The following is a 14,639-nucleotide window of genomic DNA, read 5'->3' as shown; positions in this document are numbered from 1 at the left end:
ATTATCTCATTCAAATGAAGGTCTGGAACATTTAATATTTTCCAGAACATATCAACTTCTGTGGGCAGCAGAACCAGTCATTTAAATACAAATTTAAGCTGCAAACATAACCCTGGTTATGTAGACAGTTGTTCTCACACTTCACAAAGCACTACAGGTGTCTTTGAAATCGTAGCTTTGAAGAACAGAACAGAGCATGAAGAACCCTCCCATCCCCAAGCACACACCCATTCCACCTGTGTTTTACATCTGGGGTTCTATATGAGATATTGTTTAAAGAAAAATTTTCATGACTTTCAAATATTTGACCTCATTGTTCCCAGCCAAATTTTATTTCTTATGGATTTGTTTCTTGTGGACATAATGTCCTTGAAATTCCTAGGATTTTCAGGAGCTAGTAAAGAAGGGTACAAAGAAGGGATATAATGTGAAAGCTTCTGCTAACTTGTCATCATGACATATTTTTGAAAACTTATTTAACTTATTTAGAAAGATCACAATGATGCTGGCAAAATTTGCTCCACAAAGCAGAGCTTCCACCTTGTTACTCCATCTTGTGTGAGCTCCATTCCCAAGAGTGTTCCCTTAGCCACATTCCCAGCAGGTTAGCCCATGGGAAAGGTAATGGCAGAAGGATGGGGAAAGGGCAGGAAACAGAGTGTCTGTCCTCTGTATGTTTAGATTAGTGAGATTGTATTAGTAAGCATTTTTGTCTCCCTGGCAGTCACAACATATGTGCATAATTGAAATTCTTTTTTTTTTAGTCATTTACACTTTGCTTTGTAATCTTAAGGCTTTTTTTTTTTTTTATTGTGTGAATGTACCTGTTGCCTGAAATAACTGAATATTTCTATCTAGGTCAACATACACAGAGGAAATGATGACTGACTGACAAGACCTGGGAAATTTGCATATTACAGCTGCACCACAACTTTATTGTTTGTTTCTACTATCAGAATCCTCTCGGCAGTCCCACTTCATCTGTCAAATATTCCATGGGGACAAAGAAGAGCGAAAGCCTATGTAGTCCTTTTGTTGTTAATTATAAAAATTCAATCTTTTCTTCCTGGGAGATCAGCTACTTAAAAAACAAAAAAAACCACATCTCCAAAAGAATAGTTAAGGGTTCTAGTCTAAATAAAATATTCTAAGAATTTATTTCTCTCAGCATCTGTTTCTTCATTTTCCAACTCATATTTTTTCATGGCAACAAAATAGCGAATAAAAGTTTCCCCCAGGGCCTGTCTCAGACACTGATCTTCCTCCAGGGCCACAAGAGCGTCTTCCAGTTTCAAAGGGATCTCGGAAGATTTGGCCTGATAGAAGTCTGTGCTGCCATCCGGACCGGCCAGGACACCATCACTGCTTTGAAGTCCATCCAAGCCTGCAGCAACAGTCGCCGCCAGCACCAAGTATGGATTTGCAGTCGCTGAGCCCAGTTTATTTTCTATCCGGGTGCCTTTCTCACCATGACACTTGATATTAAAAGCACAGCTGTTATCATTGTATCCCCATGTTGTAGGCACACTCTCCTTGAGGTCTTTACTCTCCTTGGAATAACGCTTTCGGCAGCTAACAGCGGGAGCCATCAGGCAGCTGAGGGCAGCAGAGTGCTTCAAGAGCCCTGCCAACCATTTTTTCCCAGTGATCGTGAGCTCCTCAACTCCAGAATTGATGCAGAACATATTTTTCTTCCCCCCAACATCCCAGAGACTGTGAGACAAAATTCCTGAATTGCAGAATCCAGTCTCGATGAAAAAGCTGGCTATGTAATTATATTTCCTCGCAACTTCTTTGACACCTGTTCTGAGGGTGAAAGCATTATCAGCTGCATTGATGCCAAATTCGGGCAAAAAACAGATTTCCATCTGACCGGGCCTGGTAGAGGAGGAAAAACTCTCGACATTGGCTCCAGTGTGATACAAGCCATCAACGAGTTCCTGGATGAAAGGCTGGTCGTGATTATTTAGCAATGTTGAAGCAGGAAAAGAGATGGTCTTTGAATTGATAATTTCAGGCACAGCAAAAATGCAAAAATCATAGATGAAGGCAGAGAGCAGGGAAAAGCCAGAGTCCTGCAGCTGGCTCAGCTGGCTCTTGGCGATGTACCGTGGGGAAGTCAAAAGAGGCTCCCCAGTCACAGTGAACGTGTCGCATATCACTCTGGCAGTTCTTTCAGCCCACGGCAAGACCCGGAAGGTTGAGAGCTCGGGCATCAGGACGATGTCACTATTAAAACATGTTGCCCTTATGTGATCCACTTCCTCGTCCTTAGGATTCGGTATCAGTTCAAGATAACCTCGGGGCATGCAAACGCCGTGGATCACTTTTTCCTAAAGAAATTGAAGGACAGAGCAGTCAGGTTTTGACACTTGAAAGCAAACGAAAGGTGGGGGGAGGGGACACATTGCTAATGAGGGGGAAAAAAGTCTTTAACACATGTTGGTTAACACTAGCTTAATATCAAATAAATTTTAAATATTTTATTTTTTAAGATGTATTTATTTGAGAAAGAGAGACAGGCAGAGAGACTGTGAAGGGTGGGGCAGAAGGAGAGGGAAAGAGAGAATCCTCGAGCAGACTCCCTGCTGAGCATGGAGCCCTCACGCAAGCTTGATCCCAGGGCCCTGAGACATGACCTGAGCCGAAATCAAGAGTTGGCCGCTTACCAGACTGAGCCAGCCAGGGGCCCCCAAATTTAAAATATTTTAAAATAAACCCCTGAGTTACTGTTATAAACAACTCTTAATATGTTTAGCTTTCAAGGCTTTATATGCTTTGGGGTCTGAAAATAGCAGTCATAAATAAAAGGTTCAATGATAAAGAAAATGTCTTTATAGCAAATGACAAAAGTAAAGCCTTGTGAAACTACTTGAAATGATCATAACCTAGTCCTTTTTAAAGTACTTTTTATTTTATGGCATAGCTGCTAATATCTCAGATAAGGTTTTATTTTAGCTTATTCTATTGTAATCCCTATCGTTAACTGAGAATCCTCAGCCTTTCCCAGAGACCTGATGGTGGTCAGTCCTACCACACACAGGACAGTCATCCTAACGAGGAGCCTGGTCTGCTGACAGCTGCAATCCTCTCTGCATCCACTTTTACAACCTACTCAGAATGAATACATCATAACCTCCCAATCCCAGAAACTTTGCCTGTGAGTGTGGACCTATATCTCCAAAGCTATAGTTCCAAAACGTGATACCGCCTTCAGGTCAGCCACGAACTGGGTGTCACCAAATCTGACTTCTAGGCCTAACTCTTTCATCCACCACTTGTGCAAAGTTAGGCAAATCACTGGACAAAGTGCATTGGCTTCCAGGTCTGTGAAACAAAAGTGTTAGACTAGAAGGTTGCTAAGGCACTTTCTAGTCATAGACCTCTTAGGGTCAGTGGATTTGGTCATTTATTTAACTTTTGCTATATGCCAGACAACAGGGACATGATGAGGTTATAAAGTTGAGCAGATACGTAAAACAGTTTCTAGAAACTGTGTCATAGCAATATAACAAGGCTTTGTGGGTTGAAGTTTACATTAATAGTAGGGGAATTGCTAGCTATAAGGTTTGGTTCCCATGATGTCAGTGTGTATCATGAGGTTAATAAAACATACTAACATTCTGTAAGCCAAATTGTTTCTTCTATTACCTCCAATCCCAAAGAGCATAGCTCCCAAAGAGGGGCTGATGCTAACAGAGACCACACTGGTCACTCTTCTCCTTTGACTGCAAGCCATTGCCTCCCCCACTTGCCACCACCTATCCGTATACTTTCAAATGCCATTTGACTTGACTGATCCAAATCTGCTTTTGCTGGTAGTAAAGTTGAGAAAGTCAAGCACTCTTCAGTACCCGCTTAATTTTTTCAATTCCCTCAAGGACCTGTACACACACACACACACACACACACACACACACACAGAGGCATTGTGGAATTTTTGAGTACTTTAGTATGAAATCCTTTCATGTGAATTTTTACTATAAGAAATAATGTTATTTCCCTACTTTTCAATTTTTTAGTTTGAAAATCTGTATGTTAGCTCTGTATACTCCTAAAATGAAGGGTAATGTATTTTATTCGTGAGACTTCCAAGAGTTCCTGCAATTGAAATCTGTGTTTGTATTCACCTGGTTGTGAACAATAGGGAACGACTTGTTACCATTTCATTCCGCTAGGCCTTCACAAATTTAAAGAATAGGAAAAAGTCACACTTCATTCTTCAGACTATTCAATCTCTATTTTTCTGAGCACTCTTTTTTAATACTGTCATTTTCTTTCTTCTTTCTTGGACATTCTGAATTCAAACGACTCTTAATTAGTGGTGGGAAATACATAAATGTACATAAACATGTCTTGCTCATGACAACAAATTATCTTAAAGTGTGTTTATAAATATAAAGCACTAGGACAACTTCATACTCTAATATAGATCACCAGGGATTCAATAAAAACTCTTGTAAAATAGCTCAAATCTCTATGATAAGGGAAATTTGGACCACAGTAAAGGCCGCCAAAGAATTAGTTATAAATTCTATTGCAATATATCATGTTTTGATTAGATCAAAGATAAAAAGAATCCACATTATCTGCATGTAATTTAAATGTAAAAAACTAGTCTTTTGCTAGAACAGAGACAGTGTAAGTTAGTTGTAAGGTTTAATCAGCTAATATTTGTAAATTTAGCACAGTGCCAGGCACATGATAAGTTTTCTTTACAAAGTAGATACCATCATCATCAGAGTTTCCCCATTTGGCCTTTTCCAATTATATAACAGTCTTTTCCTCTATTCTTAGTAGGTGACTTATTTTTAAAAAATCAGTATTGTTTCTTTAGTAAGGAAGAATGCTTAGCTCAAAAAAAGAATAAAAAGAAATATACAAGCTGAGCTGGGTGAGCCTAGCTGGCTCAGTCGGTGGATCATGCAACTCTTGATCTTGGGATTGTGGATTTGAGCCACACATTGGCTGTAGAGATTACTTAAAAATAAAATTTAAAAAAAAAAAGCTGAGCTGGAGGCTGTAGGTGCAGTAAAAAAGGGAAAAGAAGGAGGAGGAGCAGGGAAGGAGGAGATTGGAACTGCAAGTGAAGAATCACAGCTGGACATCCCAGATCTGCCTCTAATTGCCTGTATAATTTTAAGAAAGCTTTCTTTAACTTTTCTGGGCCTGATTTCACTCATCTATAAATGAACCATATGGATTATATTACCTCCTATATCCCCCTTCACGGTCTAACTATAATTTTTAAATTGACATTTTATTTTCCACAAATAGAAAAAGGTTTAAAAATTACTTTAGAAAGATTGAAATTACTTTTCACTAAGTTATAGGCAAACTTAAATCATGGACTCCACTCTTCGTTTAATGAGTTCCCCACACAGAATTGTATTTATATCAGACACATGTTGTTTATATTGTTTTGCACAGCTGAACTTATTTTTTATGTCCATTTGCAATAAATTTTCCAAAATCAATTAATTTTAAATGACAAATACTCATGATGTAAATATTCACTATTACTTATACCTTCACAAGTTCCAAAATGAACTTAAAGTGTTTTGTTAAAAAATAAATAGATACTATGTCATCATTAAATAAGAATAAAACAATGACTAGGTAATGAAATGAGAAAGTGAGTTTGTATTAGCAAACTAAGGTTAAAAATAAATACAGCAATTGAGAGGAAGTATGATAAGTTATATTAAAATTCTTATAATAGACAAACTTTTTCCCTGTGTAAACTCCAGAAGAAAAAAATTGACTCTAATATATTGGACATTGAATGAGATCATGGAAAGTATTTTCAATAGTATTAAAAAAAAATAAATGCAGACATTTTCTTTTTATGTCAATTATATCAATCCCCAGCAAGTGCCTAGGGAGCATATTAAATTATATTTTCATAAAAGAATTTCTTTAAGGAACTAGAATAATGCTCTAAATATGTAGCTTTTGAGATGCCATTAGTGGAATAAATGATTAGGATTTGACAAAAACTGAATAGCAAAGTTTTATATTGAGGTCTCTGGCAAGTGCCTGAAGTGCCAATTGTGTTTTCTTACTGATTGAAAGAAATTCAGATAAATTAGATTCTCGGCCTGTTCACAGCAAATTTCACGTTTTCTTATCAAAATTAACCAACATGTATTCTTGCCTGGATGAAGAGAAAACAATGTCTGCAGGCAGGTCTAAAGGATTTCTTAAGAGACAAATTTGGGAGGATTTGTTTCTTTTTTTCTTCATTATTATTATTAAGTATAGTTGACATACAATGTTATATCAGTTTCAGGTGTACAATATAGTGATTTGACAATTGTACACATTACGCCATGCTCACCAAGATAAGTGTAGTCACCATCTATCACCATACAATGTTATTACAATATTATTGACTGTATTCCTTTTGCTATACTCTTTGTCCCCATGACTTACTTATAACTGGAAGTTTTGTACCTCCTAATTGCCTTCACCTATTTCACCCATCCCCTACCCCCTACCCTCTGGAAACTATCAGTTTGTTCTTTGCATTCATGAGCCTGTTTCAGTTTGTTTGTTCATTTGTTCTGTTAGATTACACATGTAAGTGAAATCATATAGTATTTGTCTTTCTCTGTCTGACTTATTTCACGTAACCTAATACCCTCTAGCTCCATCCATGTTGTCACAAATGGCAAGATCTCATCCTTTTCATGGCTGAGAAATATTCCATTGTATATGTATACCACATCTTCTTCAGCTATTCATTTATCAGTGGACACTTGGGCTGCTTCCATATCTTAGCTATTGTAAATAATGCTGCCATAAACATAGGGGTGCATATATCTTTCCAAATTGATGTTTTCATTTCTGAAGGGTAAATACCCAGTAATAGAATTACTGGATGGTATGGGTATTTCTACTTTTAATTTTTTGAGGAACCTCCATACTGTGATTTTCCACGGTGCTTACACCAATACCAATTTACATTCCCATCAACAGTACACAAGGGTTCCCTTTTCTCCACATCCTTGCCAACACTTATTTCTTGTCTTTTTGATACCAGCCATTCTGACTGGAGTGAGGTGAGATCTCATTGTCATTTTGATTTGCATTTCCCTGATGATGAGTGAAGTTGAGCATTTTTAAGAAATAAATTTGAACCTGTTGGAATTCTTTTAAAAAGTATTTTTGAAGATGCCCAGTTCATCCCAACATAAAGCAAATGAGAAAATTACAGTTGGATATTAAAGTGATAAAAGTAAGATATACCTTAAAAATAAACTTAGAGGTTGCTTAACTTTGGAACTTTCATATATAATACTAACAGATGTCCCTTCCTTCTAAGAAATGTTTCAGTGACACAATAAATCCTTCCTTAAAACAAATACATGACATAAACTGAAAAAAATCTCAGAAAGTCTCAAAACATATCCAAAAACACAATATTTCTTGATACCACTATTTTCAAGAACTTAATGATATTTATTAAGTCATCCAACAACAATAGGGCATTTTCTTATCAGGATTAGAAGCTAAAATGGATATGCTTTTTATCTAGCAAATTCTTTCTATTTAATCATTTTTTTCATTTTATATTTGCTCTTGGGTCTTCTGTTGCAATTTTCTCATGTCAAACAAAATATAATCTCCATAACTGCAGAAAGAGGAAAGATAATTCTATGGAGGGAAATTATTCAAGGCTGAAAGTCTAAAATTACCAGTCTTAATTAGTTTTGTATTTCTGTTGGGTAAAAGAATTACTATTTGGGCCCTGAAAGTATATATATGTTCAGCTCCTTATGGAGCAATAATGTGTTTGGGGAGGGACAAAGGAAAAAAACAAAATAAATTATTGGTTTCAGCTTGAATTACTGTATAGATTACAAGAAAATAAGAAAGAGTTGTAAGGACCATTTGCTTGCTCATGGTCATGAAATTACATTCAATCATAACTCTACCTGTAAAACTCACTTGGAAAAACTGCGCAGGGATACTCTTAGATCTGGACACACCATGGAGGTCTGTTGCTTCAAATCGCACAAACTGAAGGTGATTTTTGGACATCTCTTGTTTAATGTGCTTCATTCTAGAGGAGAGATAAGGTGTGGTCGGAATTTGAGTGCCGTCCCTGGTGTTATCTGTAGAATAGAAGATGGCCCTAAGTCATTAGATCATGATGAACTGAAAAACAAACGGAGGCTGCAGAGTAGTGACTTAGGCATCATGAGTGTTATCCAAATCATCATATACTCATGTCATTGACCTACAGCTGGAGATCTTACCTTTCTTATCTGCTTTTACCATATTCCCAAGAACGTGGTCTCTAAACAGCCTAAGAGATTGTTTAGCACTTGGGGCTAAGGGTAAATTAACATTATTTGAATAAGCATAGAGCAATATCATATGTAAGTACTTAACGGAAAATGCCTTTGCTTGTGGGAGTTAGGATAGGTTTGCATGACTTGATAGATTAGGCACCATACAAGTATGTATCCAGAAGACTATCATCAAAAAGCCTGAGCTTCTTGAACTAACCGGTAATACCTAAATTAAAAGTTGCTGTATGATTAAAGGCAAAATTGTTTGGTTTTTGTTTATCTTCTGCAGATTTGCATTTTTTGTTTTTTGTTTTGTTTGCCAAAAAGGCTTTATAATGGCATCTGAATCTAAAACATCTACATGTCTCTGTCAAATTTAAACCTTAATATCGGTATAAATGAGCAAATAAAATTGTTTTTCAAGGATGAGAGGGCAAGAGATGAAAAGTCTAGACTGATTACTCAGTTTTTAAAACCAGAAACCTAAATGTATATATTTAAGATAGACTGCAAATTCTAAAACTTCAGAGCTAGAAGAGAGTTTGGCCATAAATCACCTAATCCAGCGGACTTGCTGGCTTGAGTCCTAGAGAGGTACTATGAGGTTGTCCAAATCACTCTCAGTTCGTTGCCAAAACTGAAGCTACAAACCAGACCTCTTAACTCCCAGTGGGTGACTCATTACCATAAAATGAATGAATATATCCAAAGCATATAAAAAGGTCAGGCACGTAGTACCTATCACGAATGTTAGCTACCGTCCAAACTTTCAGAAGAGATAGCAGACCGTAGAGATTCAACACAAACACTGACACCATCTGCCTCCCTCAAAATCCTGCCTGTGCCCTAGACACTTTCTTACTTCTCTGAGCCTGGGCTTTCCCATTGATACAATATTATCCACTTCATAGGCTTGTTGTGATGATTAAGCAAGTTATTCAAGAGTTCCTGGCAGACATTAAGCACCATATAAGTGCTTCTTAAACACATAAAGTGAACACAATTACTCTAACCCTGGTAATGGTATCATGATCATGTCTGAATCTGAATACCCATCAATCTGTCACTTCACCGATGTTGAGCACCTATAATTTTAAAGTGATACCTGAATATCATTTTTTGAGATAAAATTGGCTTTAAAAAAAAGCATAAAGATTGACAGTTTAAAAACACAAATTAAGTAGTTTTTAAGTACATGAAGCATGAGGAAAACAAATTACTGGTTTCACCTATACAAATATATTAGAGATAATGTCCTGTCACTGATATGTTTGGCTGCTCTGAGACTCCTGAGGCTTTATAACTATCTTCCATTTAACACAAACAATTAATCTGTAGGAATTATAATGTTTCATGCTAAATTAGCAGTTGCTGTCTTCCCAACCTATCCTGAAGAATTGGGTGTTCTGCCCAAGTTGAACAATTCTCTTTACAGAAAATAAAATTTATAGGCATTTTAAAATATGGAAAATTTCAGACGAGCAGTATTCTAAAAATAATATGGAATTACATACAAGCTATAAATATTTTAAAAACATAAAAAACATAAAAAAAATCAGTAGGCATCTCCTACTAAAGGAGCAAAGTCATGGGCTCACCAGTAATATGATCACAGACAATCTTATTAGTTCTTTGCCTTATCTGTATCTTCTAATGTTTCTACAATAAATATGCATTTTTTAAAATAAAAAAAATATGCATCCACTCACGATAGGTTGTTTAGTGACCATGTACTATTTATATTGGACATATCTCTAGGAAGAAGTCAGAAAAAGCCCTGCCCCCATAGGGCCTTTATTACTGAATAGGGGAACTATAGACAATACATATGCCATCGAATGCAAAGGCAGAATACTTTGCCATGGTTAAAAGTGCTGAAAATAAATAAACATAATCGCCTGGAGTATTAATTCTATGAGACTTGATCACAACGTAGACAAGTCTAACCCCTGATTCGCTTGAAGATCGCCAAGTTGCACTATGGCTGGACAGTAAGTACATGTATTAGTTTGCTAGAGCTGCCATAACAAATACCACAGACCAGGTGGCTTACACAGAAATTTATCTTCTTACAGTGCCAGAAGTCTAAGGTCAAAGTGTCAACAGTGTTGGTGTCTTCTGAGAGCCTCTCTCGTTGGCTTGTAACATGATCTTCCCTTTCCTTGTGTGTGTTCTAATCTTCTCTTCATACAACAACACCAATCATGTTGGACTAGGGCCCACCCTATAGACCTCATTTAACATTAATTACTTCTTTTAATACCCTATCTCCACATACAGCCACCATGTGAGGGATGAGGGGCTAGGACTCCAGCCCCCTGTGAATTGGGGGAGACACAATTCAGCCCATAATAATATATCATCCCATTTCCGTTTTCTTCAGAGTCCTCATCACCACCCACTGTATTGTAGAATCACGTGCTTACTTTCTTCCTTCCCCACTTGCATATCAGTTCCAGGAGAAAAGGGGTTCAGCTTTACTTGCGGCTATATCCCCAGTACCTGCCGCCGTACAAGCATATCATAGAGGCTCAATGACTATTCTTTTAAGAATGGGGTGTGTGAGCAAATTAATTAATTAATACACCCTGGGTGATTTGACCTTGTCTAATTAACAAGTAGAAATTGGCATCACATATTTCAGTAAGTATCTTAAGCATCATTTTATTCATTTGAAAGTTTAATTCTTTCATCAAATATGAGAACTCTATCCCATCTAACTTAATTTTCAAGAATCAACTAATCTTACTGAATCATTGTCTGAATTTCTTTTCTTCAACTAAATCATACTTGTTAGTTACAATTAAACCTTTTGGTCAGACCTTCCCAGGTGCACATGATGAATAGCAGGCAGATAATTGCTAGTTCGGGGACTCATTTGTTTTTCTTACAGTATGGTTCCTGGGAGGTGTTCTCCTTTCCCATCCCCTCAGAGGACTAATAAATTAAATCAATCTGCTTTTACAGAGGAAGTTTTCCTGCTGTGAGTGTTTAGGGGGAAAAAATAAGAAAACACTAAAAACTAAAAATAAGAAAACACTAAAAACTAAAATAAAACCTCAAAGCTCTATAGCAACTAGAAGGCCTTGGAGAAATGTCTGTGTGTGACAAGCCATGGTCACTTATCAAAGGCAGATTGAATAGACATTTGAGCTTTCAGAAATACCAACTCAAAAAGGGAAAAGTGCATTCAAGAGTATATAAAACGAGGGTCACAAACTGCAGAAGAACCAATGTGGCCAGCAGATGTCTTCTTACTCGTTGTCCCAGTGTTTGGAAACTTTTAAAATAGTCAACACCCACATATCTGAAAATTTCATACAAAAATCTTGAGTTCAAGCTTCTCTTGAAGAAACTAAATTTGGTAATGCTGGGTGGTCATTTCTCCATAGCAGCCACTGGCTAGAGCTCTGAGGTGGCCTGAAATGGGGCATATATCCTCCAATCCAGGACTGGCAAATGTTTTCTATAAAGGGCCAGATAGTAAATATTTGGAGCTTTGTAAGCCATATGGTATCTGCTGCAACTTCTCAACTGTGCCATTGTAACACAAAAGCAGTCATAGACGATACATAAACTTTATTTACCAAAAATGGCCAGCAGGCTGAATTTGGCCTGTGGGCCACAGTTTGTCAAACTCTGTGCTAGTTTTTCACAAGCCAGCCTCACTGACCGTTTCCTTACACCAGCCCATCTCAGTCATTCGTATTATTTACTTGGCCCCTGTGGCATTTGGATTGATAGTGCCTGATGCTAGGCTGTCAGTGCTCATCTTCATTTCACGGAGAAATTCACGAAGCCAATGCACAGAGAAATGCAGAGATGAGAGATGCTGTGATAGCTAGAACTGCCCACAAAGAATTTCACGTCCTAAATCCTGAAACCTGCAGACTATGTTAAACTGCAGACCCAAAAGGACTTTGCAAATGCAAGTAAAGCTATAAACCTTAAAATAAGGATATTGTCTTGGTTTATCCAGAGTTCTTAAAAGCAGTGAACTTCCTCCAGCTGTAAGCAGAGAAGAGGTGTGGAAGAAGGAGAATTTCGAGAGGCTCCAAACATAAATATTTGAGGGATTGTTTTGGTCCTGAGACACCGGACCAGAGAGAGGCTTCCAGGAGCTATGGGCCATCCCAGTGGACAGTCAGCAAGGAAACAGATACCTCAATCCTATAACCCCAAGGAACTGGGTTCTCCCGACAATCTGAACGCGCTCCCTAGAATCTCTGGATAAGAATCCAGATGGCCAAGACCTTGACTTCAACCTTGCAAAATCTGAACAAAGAAACTGGAGGAGACAGCCCAGACTTCTGGCACATAGAACTAAAAGATAATGAACTGTGTTCTTTTAAGTTACTAAGTTTGTGGTAATTCATTATGCTGGCAATAGAAAATGAATACGTATGGAATCCTGACAGCATTCACTTCCAGGTTTTAGTTCTTCCTTAGGCCCTGTGAGTCATAAAGAATTTAACCTTGCCAAAGGAGACCTCTTTACCCTTGGCTCCTGGAGGATAATCTGGAATGTCCTGCATGACGAGAGTGTCTTTGTGGCCTCCGGGACTTCTGGGCCACATTAGAAAATCTAATAATGTCATTTATCCTGGGAGCTTTGAGTCATGTGCTATCAGCTTGACTCCCAGAGAAGCTGGAGACTGAGGTCAGCCACATGAAGCCCCACTATGGAGCCTCCCAAAAAATTCTGGACACCAAGTCTCAGGTGAGCTTCCCATGGTTGTCAAAATTCCATGCATATTTTCACATATCATTGCCGAAAGAGTGGTGCTGTCCGTGACTCCACTGGGAGAAGACAAATGGAAGCTCCATGCTTAGAACTTTCCTGCACTCTCCCGACACTGGGTCTCTTCCCTTGGCTGATTTTCATCTGTATTCTTTCACAGTAATAAACCATAACCTTGAATATTATAGCTCTTAGTGAGTTCTGTGAATCTTTATAGCAAATTATCAAAACTAGGGTTAGTCTTGGGGAATTCCCTAACTGGCAATTGGTGTCAGTAGTGAGGGTAGTCTAGTGGACAGTGGCCTTCTAACTTCACACCCTGCTCTATTTCTGCCTTTCCAAACCTTGTTTGTTCAACCCTGTCTTCACGTATTCCCTTATGGAATAAATACCTCATTTTAACTAGTTTCCACTTAACTTGGATCCCAAAGATTTTTAACCAATACGCTGATAGGCCAAAATAGTTATATCACTATTGATAAGCCAGAAACTTATAATAAGAAAATTCACTTTTAGAAAAGACCAGAAAGATCATCCATTGCAACTCCTCCATTTTCTAGATGAGCAGCCTAGTGGTTAAAGAAAACTATAAAGTCTTTTATAAATGATAGGTGTATAAATTCTTCTGACTCCCAGACTAACATTCTTCAGTCAATGCCACATTATCTTTAATTCAAATACAAATTTGGGATTGGTGGCTAGAATCATGTCAGTTTGTTTCAGAATCCTTACCAGTATGGTTGGAGTTTGTGTTAAATTCACGACAAGGAGCGCTGGCTGATGTTCGGAGGGGTGATGGTTTTATCACTATTGTCTGATTCTCAGAGTCCTTGTCATCTTGCTGCAGATGAGAGTCTGCCGAGCCAGGTCCCACAACTGGTTTGCTCACATCCCCCAACTTGTGGCACACCATTTGGTTTCTGATCCTTTCTTTAATAAAGAAAGAAAAAAAAATGTTAAAAAATACTGCTTTTGTTTTCAACTGTCTTTTAACATGATATGGAGAGGAATCTTTGAGAAAATAATTTATTCCCAGGCAGTGACATACCAAATGAAGGGCAATGAGAATGGCCTGCCCTGGGTGTGGGCCATAAAGGGGTATGTTGTCCATAGAAAACTTAAACTCTGATTGTTTCTTACTGTTACTATGCACTGGCCATTCCTACTGCCCCTGCCTTGGAACACCACTGTTCCTGGACTGAGTCTCTTGTTGTTTGATTAACTCCTAGTTCTAGCACTGTTTCAGATCTACTGAGTCTAGTTGCAATTCCAGCAAGTGATATGAAAACTTGTTCCACATCTTTACTGTTGTCTCCCAAATCCTTAGTAATGATCTTTACACTTGGTCTCAGAGAAGAAATAGGCTTCCCTTCTTACATATATGTTCCTTCTGTTGTGTTCTTTCTTTTTTCCCTCACTACCATCCTGGTTCTGCTCCTTTTCAATTCTGAATATTTTGATTGGTTAATTTTATATATTTACATTAAACCCTTACATTTGCTATCTTTTGTGTTGCCTGTGTAGAAATAAATTTTAGTTCTTTTTTTTTTTTTTTGCTTCTCCCTTAGATGAAAAGGAAAAGTTTTATGAAAAGGAGA

The 14,639-nt window shown here is 37.7% G+C and overlaps 1 protein-coding gene across 1 annotated transcript in view; it reads right to left on the bottom strand.

Moving 5' to 3' along the window:
* Window positions 1-762: 762 nt before the first annotated feature.
* The window catches only part of LGSN (lengsin, lens protein with glutamine synthetase domain), a 28,658-nt gene continuing 14,781 nt past the window's right edge, over window positions 763-14,639 (bottom strand). Inside the window, exons 3-5 of the mRNA XM_027602801.2 lie at window positions 13,774-13,971; window positions 7,954-8,120; window positions 763-2,333 (exon numbers count right to left, since the gene is read on the bottom strand). Coding sequence (XP_027458602.1) covers window positions 1,134-2,333; window positions 7,954-8,120; window positions 13,774-13,971 — 1,565 coding nt within the window. The 3' untranslated portion in view covers window positions 763-1,133. The remainder of the gene's footprint in view (window positions 2,334-7,953; window positions 8,121-13,773; window positions 13,972-14,639) is intronic.

The sequence above is a fragment of the Zalophus californianus genome, chromosome 7 (assembly GCF_009762305.2).
Source record: "Zalophus californianus isolate mZalCal1 chromosome 7, mZalCal1.pri.v2, whole genome shotgun sequence".
NCBI classification, from domain to species: domain Eukaryota; kingdom Metazoa; phylum Chordata; class Mammalia; order Carnivora; family Otariidae; genus Zalophus; species Zalophus californianus.
Note: the sequence above shows the minus strand (reverse complement) of the source record. Positions and strands in the feature narration are given on the sequence as shown.